At 43.6% G+C, this 13,020-nt stretch overlaps 1 protein-coding gene across 9 annotated transcripts in view; it reads left to right on the top strand.

Annotated features, from left to right (window-relative positions):
• Window positions 1-9,729: 9,729 nt before the first annotated feature.
• Rgs22 (regulator of G protein signaling 22) overlaps window positions 9,730-13,020 on the top strand; it is a 130,998-nt gene continuing 127,707 nt past the window's right edge. For all 9 annotated transcript variants that reach the window (XR_009594720.1, XR_009594733.1, XR_009594724.1 and 6 more), the window contains exons 1-2: window positions 9,730-10,016; window positions 10,412-10,440. Coding sequence is in view for 3 of the 9 variants with exons in the window: in XM_060392821.1 (XP_060248804.1) it covers window positions 9,992-10,016; window positions 10,412-10,440 (54 nt within the window). In the remaining 6 variants the exon portion in view is untranslated. The remainder of the gene's footprint in view (window positions 10,017-10,411; window positions 10,441-13,020) is intronic.

Consider the following 13,020-nt stretch of genomic DNA (forward strand, 5'->3'; position numbering starts at 1 on the left):
GTGACTTAATAAGCTCTGTCCTAGCCCTTTCCCAAGCCGCCCGAGTGTGATCCGAGCAGGAGCCTGCAGAGGCCAGACACAAGCCTCAGAAACCTGGAACTGGCGGTTCAGACTATTGTGAGCCACCAAGTGAGCACTGGGAGTCGAGCCCAGGTCCTCTGCAGGAGAAGCCAGTGCTCTTAACTGTTGGGCCATCTCCCCAGGAGGGAGAGGGGGACAACAATATAACAGGAAACTGGGGATTAAGGAGATTACTATGTATGAGGCCACACAGGCAGCATGAGGTTAGGATTCTAGCAGCTATCGTCAGGGCATGACAAGGTCTTTGCACAACTCTGAGAACCCAGTACATGTGTGATTACAACACCTTAAAGGGAAGATGGTTTTGCTATTTAAGAAAATTCTTGGCCTGCTAGGGAAAAAAAATTCTAATTACAAATAAGTCTACTTGAGTAATTCCTCAGTTCCTGTGTGGCTTAAACAACTCAAAAATGTAAACAATCACTAATCATTCTATTTCAAGTTTTCCTATGGGCACAAAGAAGGTTGTTTAAATCTATTGTAGCTTTTTAAAAGCATTAGGTTTTACTGCAGTTTTATTGAGGTTTGAATTTCATGCTTATAAAGCTATTGTATGCTGTTCTCTTTTAAAAACAAAACAAAACCCCACAGAGCCTCATGTAGACCAGGCTGACCTCAAACTCTCTTTGCAGCTAAGGATGACCCAAGTGCTGGGAGTATTGGTGGGTGCCACCATAGCTGGTGTGGGATGCTTGGGGGACTGTGGGGGATTGAACTCAGGGCTCCATGTGTGCTAAACAAGCATTTTACCAACAAAGCCATGTCTCTAGTCCAAGGAAACACTTATTTTAGTATGATTTTATTTTTTAAGAATTTCATGTATGTATACAACATACATGATAAAGAAACATTTTGACACTGTGTAAAATAAGTTCTTCTAAAATATATTTTGAATTTTGTATATATTTGTGTGTCTGTGTATGGGTATGTGCACATGAGTGCAGGTACCTGAGGAAGGTATCAGATCCCATGGATCTAGAATTACAGGTTGTAAGCTGCCCAGTATGGGTGATGGGAACTTCACTAAAGTCCTTTGTAACAGTAGTACTTGCCTTTAATCTCTGAGACATCTTTTACCCTAAAGCTAAGTTCTAGCCCCTTGGTTTATTTAGCATTGACATAAATAACAATTGAAAATTCATGACAAGATTTACTGAGGATTTTGGCACTTAATAAATTACATTCCTGTTATTTCTTTAAATTGTTTCTGATTAAAATAGCATCAAATTACTGCCAAGGGGTGGCATGGGTGAAGGAGAGATGCCTTTTTCCCCACCCCTACCCCTCAAAGCCTGCAGACAGGAGAGCTGTCCCTGCCCCTAACCAACTGCAGCCCTTGGGAGAGCAGGCACTGTACCTTGCCTGGGCAGCACCTGACCCAGGTGGTGGGAGACCTGCCCTGCCCCTTGCCAGCTGCTGCATTGGGTGAGCCATCTGGGGCAGCACTGGAAAGCTCACCCTGGCAGTGTAGGTGCAGGAGAGCTGGTGGGCTGACCAACTCAGCTACCTCCCAGGCCCACATCCAGATCCAGAGCTTCGAGTTGGCCCACCCCAAGTTCTACCCCATCTGTGATCTGCTACAGTGAAGGGGCTGGTCCTGCAAATCCAAAGCTGCAGGATCTCCATGACACAGGACAACAACAGGATATTGGAGGAGTCCTGGTGAGGATTCAGTATTCATGGTGTAGCAAGAACCAGAGGCCTCGAACCATACCAAGGACTCATTGGGACGAACATTTGCAAGTAAAGATGTGTGGACAAAAGTGACACACTACACTTAGTGACACACTGCAGCTTCCACAAGATATTTTTAAAATTCTGATTGTTTTTTCAGGGGAGGTTGCAAGGGAGGAGGGTAAATATGAAGGGACAGGGAGATGAGTGGGATTGGATGCATAATGTGAAATTCACAAAAAAAAAATTAAAAGTTTAAAAAAAGATCAAATTACCCACTCGTTTCAAATAGAGCAGTTAATTTTTCCAAAGAAAATATTTAAAACATTCCACTAAGGGGCACCAAAGACTGACTTATGATGTTAAGGGCCTTCTATAAGTAAGTAAAGCTTTTACAAATTTGACATGTGATGTTGACATTTCCAAATAGGGGAAGTGTTTTTCATTTTTTAAAAAAGTACCTGTAGAATGAATTTGGGAAATAGTTAATATTCAGAGTTGGTAATTAAAATGTCCCAGCTGGCACTGTTGGTGGAGCCTCACATGTGCTTTTGACTGTGCTAACTTGCCCAGCTTTCTCATCATGGACCCTGAAGACAGGCAGATGAGTGAGCACTGTGCAAATGGTGTCATTCTGCCAAACATTTCCCTCGGGTGCAGGAACGGGCTCCAGGTCTTCATCGCATCCTGCATATGTTCCAACAGGTCCACACTAGACATATGATTCCACACCACATTGCTTCCACTTCAAGTGCTGACTGTCAGCAGTCTCGCCACCATTTCATTCTGCATTTTATTCCAAACAAGACATCTTGCTGTTTCAAGTACCCTGTGTTTTGTCTCACTTCCTCTCTTGTGTAGACTGTTAAACTCCAGCTATTTCTCTCCATGCATTGTTTTCTGGTATATCCAATAAGATGAACATTTAAATCTTCTGTTTATCCTTTTTTGTGGTCTTTCTGCCATGTCTTCCTGGCGTTAAAGCCTTGTCTTTCACCACTAGCCAGTTCTTACAAAGCAGAACTCTTTTACCTTTCAAATGCCTCCTGACTGACAGACTGTATACTTAGTTGAATGGCTACAGTGAAAATGACTGGTTGTCATTTGACATGAGAACTTTATCTTCTCATTCCCTTTATAGTAGCATAGGAAATGTCAACTGCAGTTATTTTTTAGTTATTCACTTTTGGTTGAGTCAGAACTGAAGCACCTTATCCTTGCTGCCCTGATTCCGCCACGTTGCATTTTCCAGTCCTCTTGTTCCTTTGCCAGTGCTGCTTTCTCCCTTCAGCAGCTACCCTCTGCCTTCTGCCTCCCTCCGTGCAGCTTTGACTTCTCCACAGGGTCTCAGCTGACCACCTGCCTCCTGTCCTGGCTGTCTGTCTCAGGTACAGCTAGAACACCTCCTCCCCAGTGTGCTCCCCAATCCTTATTCTGAAGGGGAGCCTTTTGATTGGCAGAACCCTTTCCTCCTGAGGTACCTGTCTTTGGTGAGGTTCGTAGAGCAGAGCACAATGGTGCAGGGAGAAGGGCTCACCCTGTCCTCAGGGAACCTAACAGGCCACAATTGTTTTTCTCCTTTGCTGTCAGGGACATGGGAAGTTCCGTCTTGCCTCCCTCCACTTATCCAGTGTCTGTTCCTAAACCCTTTAGAGACATTGTAAATGATGAGCCAGAGACAGGGACCGCAATGTAAACAATAAAGCTTGTTACGTCTTTACTGTTGGGTGTTTTGTTTGTTTTGTTTTGTTGCTGTTTTTGACAGTGTCTTACCATATAGCCCTTCCTGGCTTAGAATTTTCCATGTAGACCACACTGCCCTTGAACAACTGCCTCTTTGCCTCTCGAGTGCTGGGATAAAAAGCTACCTAACTGGTACATCATTTTTTATTAGGCCAGGCAGTGACATATATGTTAGGAACAACCAACTGTGAAAAGAGGTGCCATTATCAGTAATTTTTTTTCCAGAAAAGATATATCTAGATGAAGTGAGAGATACCACCCACATGGGTAAATTTAAAGCTGGAGTTGGAACACTGGCTAATCAGGGTTAAATACTGGTCTTAGCTTGGTACCTGCCTATATGGACCCATCCTGCCTCAGAGTCCTCTCCGTGCATTGCTCTGCCTTATTAGAGAGCCGCTTGCTGTTTTGGCTTCAAGTAAATAAGAAATTGAAGCTATTGGGCTTCCTTCCTGCCCCCAACCACTTATATGTCCTTAGGGCATGAAATTTGGAGATTGGAAATTTGGAAATATTGACAATATTCCATAACTTTAATATATCAGTGTCTTCATTAAATAGGGTTATTTGAGGGGCTAGAGAGAGTTCAGTAGTTAAGAGCACTTGCTCTTCTTGACTACACATGTGGTGCTCAGACACACATGCAAGCAAAACACGCTATGCATAGACTAAGAGCATAGACTATCACTAAGAACATAAATTAGTTTTCAAAAAGAAAAGTGAGTTTGAGAAGAAAACACAGGAGGGGCAGAGAAAAGAGAAAAACGTGTTTTGCTTTAAAAAATATTTTATGTGTATTTGCCTGCATGTATGTCTGTGCACCATGTGTGTGCCTTGTGTGCCACAGAAACCAGAAGAATACATTGAGTTCTCTAGGACTAGAATAATAGACAGTTTTGAGCTGCCACATGGGTGCTAGGAATCTAACCCAGGTTCTCTGAAAGAGCAAGTGCTGTTAACCACCGAGTCATCTCTGTAGCCCCAGAAGAAAGTATTGTTTACCTGAAAAATCACAGCTCCCATAGTAGCATTTTCAAACTTTGACTCACAAAGGGTTAAAAATGAAAGAGAATTATTTCATCGGTATGCATCAGAAACAAAGCAATTGACAATTAGAGCAAATCTAACCCAGTAAGTCCAGATGGTAGTTAACTTGGATAAGAAGTTACCTAATGAATATATTAAACTAATTATATTCTTCCAAAAATTATGAACTGTTAATAGGAAGTATGAAAAAAAAAAAAACAGCGTCTTCCTACTAAATGTAATGCAGGTGTGGGTAGTTGTTTTCCAGTAGAGATAGGTATATAATTTAATGACAGAATAGATAATAGTAATCAGGAGGTACACAGAAATACTCGGTATATACACTTTCTAGTCTTGTCTCTAAATCTCCTTTCCATGCCTGCAGTTATTTTAGGCCCAGAAGGTGGAGATGACATGAGCTGCTGAGGGGCTGTGCACTGGTCATTCTAATTAACAAATGTGGTTTTATGATGTGGCAATCAGACAATCAAAACCAGAACAGAGCCTGCTCAGAGCTGTGGCTGGTTGTCCACCCTCATTGCCTATGTTTTTCAGGAACTCAAAGGTAGGCAAGGGAGAGGAGCACTTTTTTGGGAAAGGCGGAGGGCTCTCCATCACCGTCTGTACAGAGGCGACTGCTACATGGGAAGCTGAGAGCGGGTTAGGCACGCAGTGAGCCCTGGGGCTGGTTTAGGGAGCATGGTTGTCTCTCTGAATGGTCTGAGTTAGAATTGGGGCCACAGTTAATAAAGTTGGTAGTCAAAGACCAAGTTCAGACCATTCTGAGCCAATTACTGCAATGACTGTGTTTTATCCTGCAAGGCACATTGATGCAGGGGTTGTCTGTAGGTCAAAGTTTATTATAATATGCCATTTTTGTTCATTTCTGTATGCAAATGCTAAGCCACGTTCAATGTCCTGTCAAAGACTAAATCACTGTTAGAATTGATATGAATTTTATCCTTTGGTGTTATATTTGTTCACACTAAAAAAAGTTGAGAATGGGGCTTTAGTTAGACTCTGTCTCTCCAAACCAAGAACAGACTGGCACTTTTACATTATTAAGCAGCAGGCAGGACAAAGCAATATGTTCAACCATTGAGGAAACAGTTGCACATACACATACTAGCTAGTCTCTGCATCTGTGTGTAGGGTAACCATGAAGCCAGCACAGTTTCTCAGCCTGAGCAAGCTAATGAAATGGTCTTAATGCACACTGTCCCCTTCTGTTCAGGAGCATGGCTCCTGTGGTGTCTGGTGGCAATTCATACTTGAGTTGTTTGTTTTTTGTTTTTTTGTTTTTTTCCTCCTCTAGAAAGTTAATATGATGTCACTTCTATTCACTTTGGCAACACAGCCCACTCCTGCATGGCTTCAGTTGTTTCTACAGAGACGGTGACGTCCTGCTGGACTCTCTAAGGGCAATTCAAGTATACAGCAATCTCTATGTCAGGCTCTCTCAAACTCTTTAGAGTTTCTGATTACATTTCTTGAATCAGAAAATAATAAACTGAATTCCCATTCATGTAACCTTCATTCCTAAAGAACATGTTGATTTTGAACTATGTTGGATATTTACAGATTAATTGTAGAGAAAAAAAAGACATTAAAAAAACTACATAGGGTTTATCATGTGGCTCAGAAGAGAAGGTAATGAATGTGCTGAATGCCAAGAGAGACTAGTTATCAGGATAAACACAAAGACTGCAGAGAGGTAGTGCTTTAGGCCTAAGAGGACCACTGTAATGAAAATGTCAGGTGATAATTTTAAAACTCTACTAAAACATGTTGGTCAAGTAATATAAACTGGTACAATCTGGAAAATGGTCCATTATTTCATCAAAAATTTCAGCAGAGAGTTGCCAGTTGACCCAGCAGCTCTGTTAGGTACTGAGATAGAAACATCTGCACACAGAAACCTGCACAAGAACACTCATGGCCAAACGCCGGAGACCCAGATGCCCATTGATAAGTACATTAAAAATATGACCACATGACAATAGTTATTCATGAAAAGCACAATTACCTGAACTTTGAAAATAGTAAGTGAAGGAAGCCACACACAAAAGACCACAATTGATGAGATTCCCATCATGAAATGATGAGACAGAGACATAGGATAGAGTAGGGATTTACAGAGACGGAGATACACTTTCAGTTTTGGGCCATTTCCTTGAGATATTAAAAATGTCCTAACTTTGTGCTGTTTGTGTGTTCCTAAAAACCAGTGAGTTCCACACTTGAAATGAGTGGAATGGATGGTATATGAATTAAAAGTTTCAAAAAATCTCCAAAAATTTTCAAGTTTATAGTCTAGGCATTTGGGTTCAAATTACTGTCTTTGTGGTCCTAGGCTGTTTTTTAATCTTGAGAGCTTTTTTTAAGCCTATACAATATAGCCATCTGTCCTAGATAGAATTGTCATTACTCTGATGAAACACCATGGACAACAGCAACTTGGGGACGAAAGGGTTTATTTGGCTTATACTTAACATATCAAGGAAGTCAGGACAGGAAGCTGGAGGCAGGAGCTGATGCAGAAGCTATGAAGGAGTGCTTCTTACTGGCTTGCTCATCACTTGCGTGTTCAGCCTGCTTTCTTATTTAAAAAAACCACCAACCAGCCTAAGCATAGCTCCACCCACCATGGCCTACGCCCTTCCACATCAATCATTAATTGAAAAAAAAAAAAATGCCCTCCAGGCTTGCCTACAGTGTGAGCATATGGAGGAATTTTCTCAATTGAGGTTGTCTCTACTGATTCCAGCATGTCAAACTGACATAGAGTTGGCCAGCACACCATGTAAGATCAAAGGCTTTGGAATTTGAAAAATGTATTAATAGTTGTCTGTGTAAATTTTGTTTAGCCTATTTTCTATTTTTTTGTTTAACCTATTTCTATTTTCTAAACCATAAACTGAGAAGAACAGAGTTGTTCTATTCAGGTTTTCGGCCAGGGCTCCTGGTAAGAGGGGGTAATAACATGAGACAAAATCCATATTAAACAAGTTATCAGTGTGGCTGTTGCCAGAAGGAACAAACAGGCCTCTGAGCAAAGCACAGTGCACATGACTGCACTGAAAAGGAATCTTACAAGTTCGTCTTAACAAGTAGCCACTCCTTGGTTGGCTCATGGCCAGGAGCATGGAACATCTCAAGTAGCCACTCCATGGTCAGCGGTGCTGAGAGAAAAGGCTTAACTATCCAATCAGTGCCCTGGAGCTGTCTGGTGATGGCGCAGATGGCCCATTTTTTGGTGACTTTAATATTGCTGTGGCTTTAAGGCATGGGTTTGCAAGAACCAGAAGAGAAGCCAGTAAGAGGAACCCATGGGAACATACATAAGGGAGAAAATTCTTCTGGTGAAGAAAAGCCCAGAACTGGAAAGAAATAGAGAGAGAAAGAGAGAAAAGAGAGAAAGAAAGAAAAAGAAAGAGAGAGAAAGAAAAAGAGAGAAAACAAAAAAGCCTATAAGCCCATTTGTGTACTGACTCTCAAGTTGATATCCCACATTCTGCAGTCCCATGCCAATTGCAAACTTAAAATCTTGCTTTGGGGACTTCTTTCTCAGTGGACCTACACTGCCTGTCTCCACAGATGACAGCACCCTTCTGTTTGTTCAGACAAAAATCTTCAACAGTCATTCCAAGCACCTGTTTACCACACCCAGCCTCTCGGGTCTTCTAGGTTTTGTTCTTTTTGTTCATTTACTTAAGCATTTGTGCAGGAAGAGGTTGTGGGATTCCTTGGAGCTGGAGTTCTGAGCCATCATGTAGGTTCTGAGGGTTGAACTTAGATCCTCTAGTGCTCTTAACTGCCACACCATGGCTCCAGCCCCTGCTAGGCTCTAGTCTTAACTGTATATATGAGTCCTGAAAGCTGTGCTGCCTTCCCACTATCAGACTCTTACTTGCCTGTACCTGAGCACCTGCACCTTCTGGACCGCCAAAGAGGAACTTTGATCATGAAAGTTATCAGATAGAGCCAGAGTCTGCTTGGTCCACAAGGACTATAGGGACCTCCTCCTGCTGCTCTCTCTTGGTTTCATTTGGCTTTCTGACTTTGTCTGGCAAGGGCAGTCTTTTTCCTCTGTTGTACTGAAAAGAGCAATAAGTCCAGCCAGGCGAGCAGGTGCTTGTAACACGGGCGCCCATTGTCTTAAGGGCAACAAATAAATACCTAAAGAGGCAAATGTGGAGCCACTGACTGCTTTTAAGTAGGTCAGATTTGCATTTAGATAGCTGGTTTTGCTTTCAGCATGGATAATGGATTTAAGGAGAACTCCTAGCTGGAAGCAAAGACTGGAAGACAGACAGGTTAGGAAGCTTTTTAAAACAGATGGAACAAGATGGGAGCCAACACCAAGGCTGTGTGTGCTTGCTAGTGGGAATGGAGAGGCCACTCCAAATACAGAAATATTTTAAGGTAGAGTTGGCTGACTCCAATGCTTGCCTGAATGTGGGGTTTGTGGAAGAAGTTTTAGAGAGAAACTTTCTGGCTTGAGTTACTTGGAAGACGTTATGTATCATTTAATGACCATAAGATTTATGCTGGAAGATACAATTGTCTTTGTGTTTTAGTTGAGATAGGTTCTGGTATAGCCCAGGCTGGCCTGATCATCCTGCCGCTATCTTTCTAGTTCAGGCTTTGCAGGTCTTTGCTCCAATCCTGAACAGAAGGTGAAGCTCCAAGATTGGGTTCTGGGATGGGTGTTAGTGGGTGTGGAGGGATAGGGTGGGGTGGGGATATTTCCTTTTAAACGTTTGCATTGAAAGTTCCGCTGGGTAAGAGCAGGCTGGTAGCTCTGAGGTTTATTTGCTGTTACCCGGGAAAGTCAGAACTATACAACACAGATAAAAGCTTTATACTTTATTTTAATATTTAAAATAAGTGTTAGTTTAAATTTTCATCTTTTCTATGTAAACAAATTTTTGTGTGGATTTGTTTCACTGTGGCCCAGGCTGGCCTTAAATTCTATGTAGCTCAGGACAACCCTTAGCTCTTGATTGTCCCGCCTCCACCTCTCAAGTGCTGGGATTACAGGTATGTGCCACCACGCAGAGCTCTCTTTTCCTAACCTTTATCCTGAGCACACATTACAGGGTACTCTTAATTTGTGTTCTCCAGTCAGGGTAATTTTTAATGGTCAGAGTTTATGAAAACGTAGAGGTCCTAATGCGGAGCCACGGATATTACCTTGTGCGGCTCTGCTAAAGAAACTGGGGCCTGGCTCTCCGTCCTTCCTGGTGGGAGGGGTCTGCGGTGCCCCAGTGGCCAGAGCGTGCTAGAGTGGAGCGGTGCGGTCTCCACAGTAACGGCCAACCCGAGCCGCCACCCCCCGCCCAGGCGCCTCTGCTTTGTCCAGCACCATGGCAACACCTGCAGTGCGGGAGCAGGCAGCCCGAGGCTCCGCGCCGCTAGGCGGTCGGTCGTAGCTCCTGGGACTGCCGGCCCGGCAGCTAGCGGCATGCCGGAGAAGCGGCTCTTCGCGGGTAAGGGGGCCTGCGCTCCTGCGCTCAGACCCCAGCCTGCATCCCACCCTGTGCCCTCGCTCCCAGCTCTCCCACCGCACCTTTATACGAACCCCCAGTGAGGCCCCTTCTGTGCAGCTATATCTTGCTGAATTCTCCTTTTGTACCTGGGGGCCTTAGGTTAGCTGGGGTGGGGGGGTGGGGGGGTGGGGAGGGCTGGGTTTCAAGCCAGAGTACAGAGGCCTGTCCTCCCCACCTCCACCTTGAATTCTACTTTAAAATCTAATCCACGTGCGGATAATGAACATTTTATGAACTCACCCGGCATATGCAGTAGGGCAAGGCCCTGCCTCAGATTTCATTTAGTCTAGAAGTCAGAGCTGAGTGCGAAAATGTAACGTTTTATCTCGTTTCAGAGCCGCCAGATATTACAGAAGAAGAATTTGTAAGTACAATTTAGAGGGGCTACTTGGTGTTTCCTCTTTGGCTTTTGTTTTAATAGAAAAGATTAGATCTAGAAGAAGGTGTATGCCTTTCCCTTTTGCCATTTCAGCTAACTCAGTGCCGAGAACAGGGTACAGGCCTTTTTACATTCTCATCAGCTGATTTGTATGTGGGTGTTAATCATTGTCAAAGCTGTTTCCTGTAAAAGACCACATGTAATTTTTCCATACACTTGGTGTCCTCACAAGGGGCAGGCTTAATCTCCATGGTTGTGTTGTGTGTGCCTGGCAGTTCCTGGTTACAGTAAACATTAGTGGATGGCAATGAAGAAAAGGGTAAAGTGGCGCACATTTATAATCCCAGCATTAGCCATGGCACAGGAAGACTAGGAGGCCAGGGTCATCTTTGTGACACAACAAGGTCAAGGCTACATGAGACCCCGTCTTAAAATAAATAAATAAAACACCCTTCGGCTCCACCCCGACTCCGGCCATGGTAGCTTCCGCAGTTGAACCCAGCACTCAGGAGGCAGAGGCTGGCGGATCTCTGTGAGATTGAGGCCAGCCCAGGACAGCCAGGCATACATAGAGAGTGTCTCAAAAAATATATATATATATCAACAAACACAGTAACAAAAACAACCTGACAACCTGAAACCAACCAAACACCCAACAACAATAAAATACGTTCCGTTTATAATTGTTTAAAGTTTTTCTATACATTGTTCTCAGGTCAGACTTATGGAGAAATTGAGCATACTAAATATTTGCCAAATACATGCATCATTTAGGAGAATGCTGTCTCTAGAGAATATTCTGTAAAGCCTATTGCATATATGAGGAACTTGCCCCAGGACACAGACAGAGAGGCAAAGCATATTCCTACCAAGGTCAGAGGCTAGAGCTCTAAACACTTCCATTATTTACAAGTGTTCTCCAGCACATTTTTCTCTTGTTGGTTGAGTATCCTCTTTACTTTTGTCTTTTCATTCAACAAGCATGAGTGGGTGTGTATTTTGAATTTACAATCTTGTCCTCAATGCTGGGGCTGTCTCAAGGCATTAACAGTCCAGCAAGGGCTAATAGACTTAGCTGACTTAGCAGATGGCTAAGTGAGCAGATACTGGAAGGAGAGTGGAGGAGGAGTACAGGAGAAGGGGAGGAGAAAAGAAAAACTACAACCAGTTCAATGTGGGTCTATCCACACCAACATACAGGTACACATGGCATGTCAGAAGCACCTCAGCATATTGGCAAAGCCCCATTTAGTGGGAATCTTAAGTGATTCCAGTGTTAAGCTGGAAGTGCTCAAAGACTTCTGAGCTAACTCCTTTGTAGGACAACCCAGCCTGGGCGTCTCAAGAGCACTTAGCAACACAGTACTTGACACATGAGCAACTGTGCTTTTGAAGACTCTCTTCCGTATTCCTGCCTCCCTCAGCTTCAGTCCTTTAGGCTTTTTTAGTCTTCTTCCGCCTTCTACCTTCTCTCTTCCTGCTCCTGGGAAACTATTGACCTTTGGAACTCTGTTCTCCAAAAGTTTGTGGGTGAGCTCCTTGCTTGCCCCCACATCTGCTCAAGGGCTCTCTACATAACCTATGCTGGCCTGGAACTTGCTATGTGTGAAGCCCAGAACAGCTTCAGACTTTCTCTCCAGGTGCTTCAGCCTCTCCAGAGCTGGACAGATTGCAGCTGTGTGCACCATACCTGGGTCCAGACACCACTTTTGATACTCCTGCATATCCAGTGAGCTATCACATGCTCCACCATCTTGATGTCCCTTATCTCTCCTCTACAGCCCCCAGTTCTGTGTTCCCATTGCTTTTTTGTGTTTTGGTGAATGGTACACTAGCTACTCAGTCATCTCCTTTCTTCATCCCTTGACTGCAAGCATCTACCTCAACCTTCCTTCCTAGCCATGTTTTTCTCTGCATCATTACACCTGCTGTTTTATCTCAGGCTTTATCCCCAGGAACAGAGTTTGGCTATAGTCCTAAATGATACCGATTCAACATTTCTCCTCTCAATTGTGGTTCTTCTTTGTCTAAAGCATAAAAATGCAAAGTTCTTCAGTAGCTGTACCAGATTATGTGTCTCATCACTCCTACCATGGCTATCCTATTGCTATTAACACTTTCCAAAATTACCATAGTGCCCCAATGTAAGAAAGGTGATTAATAGCTAGTATTCTCAAGCGCTGACCACAGACTAATATTTACCCTCAAGATAACCCTATGTGGTGGCAGCTATCCCCACATTTCACGTAAGTTCACTACTACTGAGACCACTTATGGAGCAGCCCAGAGTCTTCCCTTAACCCGGCCTCTCCACCCTGTTCTCTGTGACACACATCACATCCACCCTGTTTTGAGTTTGCAAAGCACTTCCACATGCCTTCTGCTCCAGCCAAGCTGCCCTGTTTGCCTTCTGTCTTTGCTGTCAGTTTTGACTGAGTTGCCCTTCCCCATCTGTTTCACAATCTGGCACATTCCTTCAGGCCCAGCTCATCTCCTCAAAACCTTTCCAAACTCAACGTCATACAGTCTGCCTTGGTACTTGGACAGCTTCCTACAGAGACTAGT

The sequence above is a fragment of the Meriones unguiculatus genome, chromosome 1 (assembly GCF_030254825.1).
Source record: "Meriones unguiculatus strain TT.TT164.6M chromosome 1, Bangor_MerUng_6.1, whole genome shotgun sequence".
Taxonomy (NCBI): domain Eukaryota; kingdom Metazoa; phylum Chordata; class Mammalia; order Rodentia; family Muridae; genus Meriones; species Meriones unguiculatus.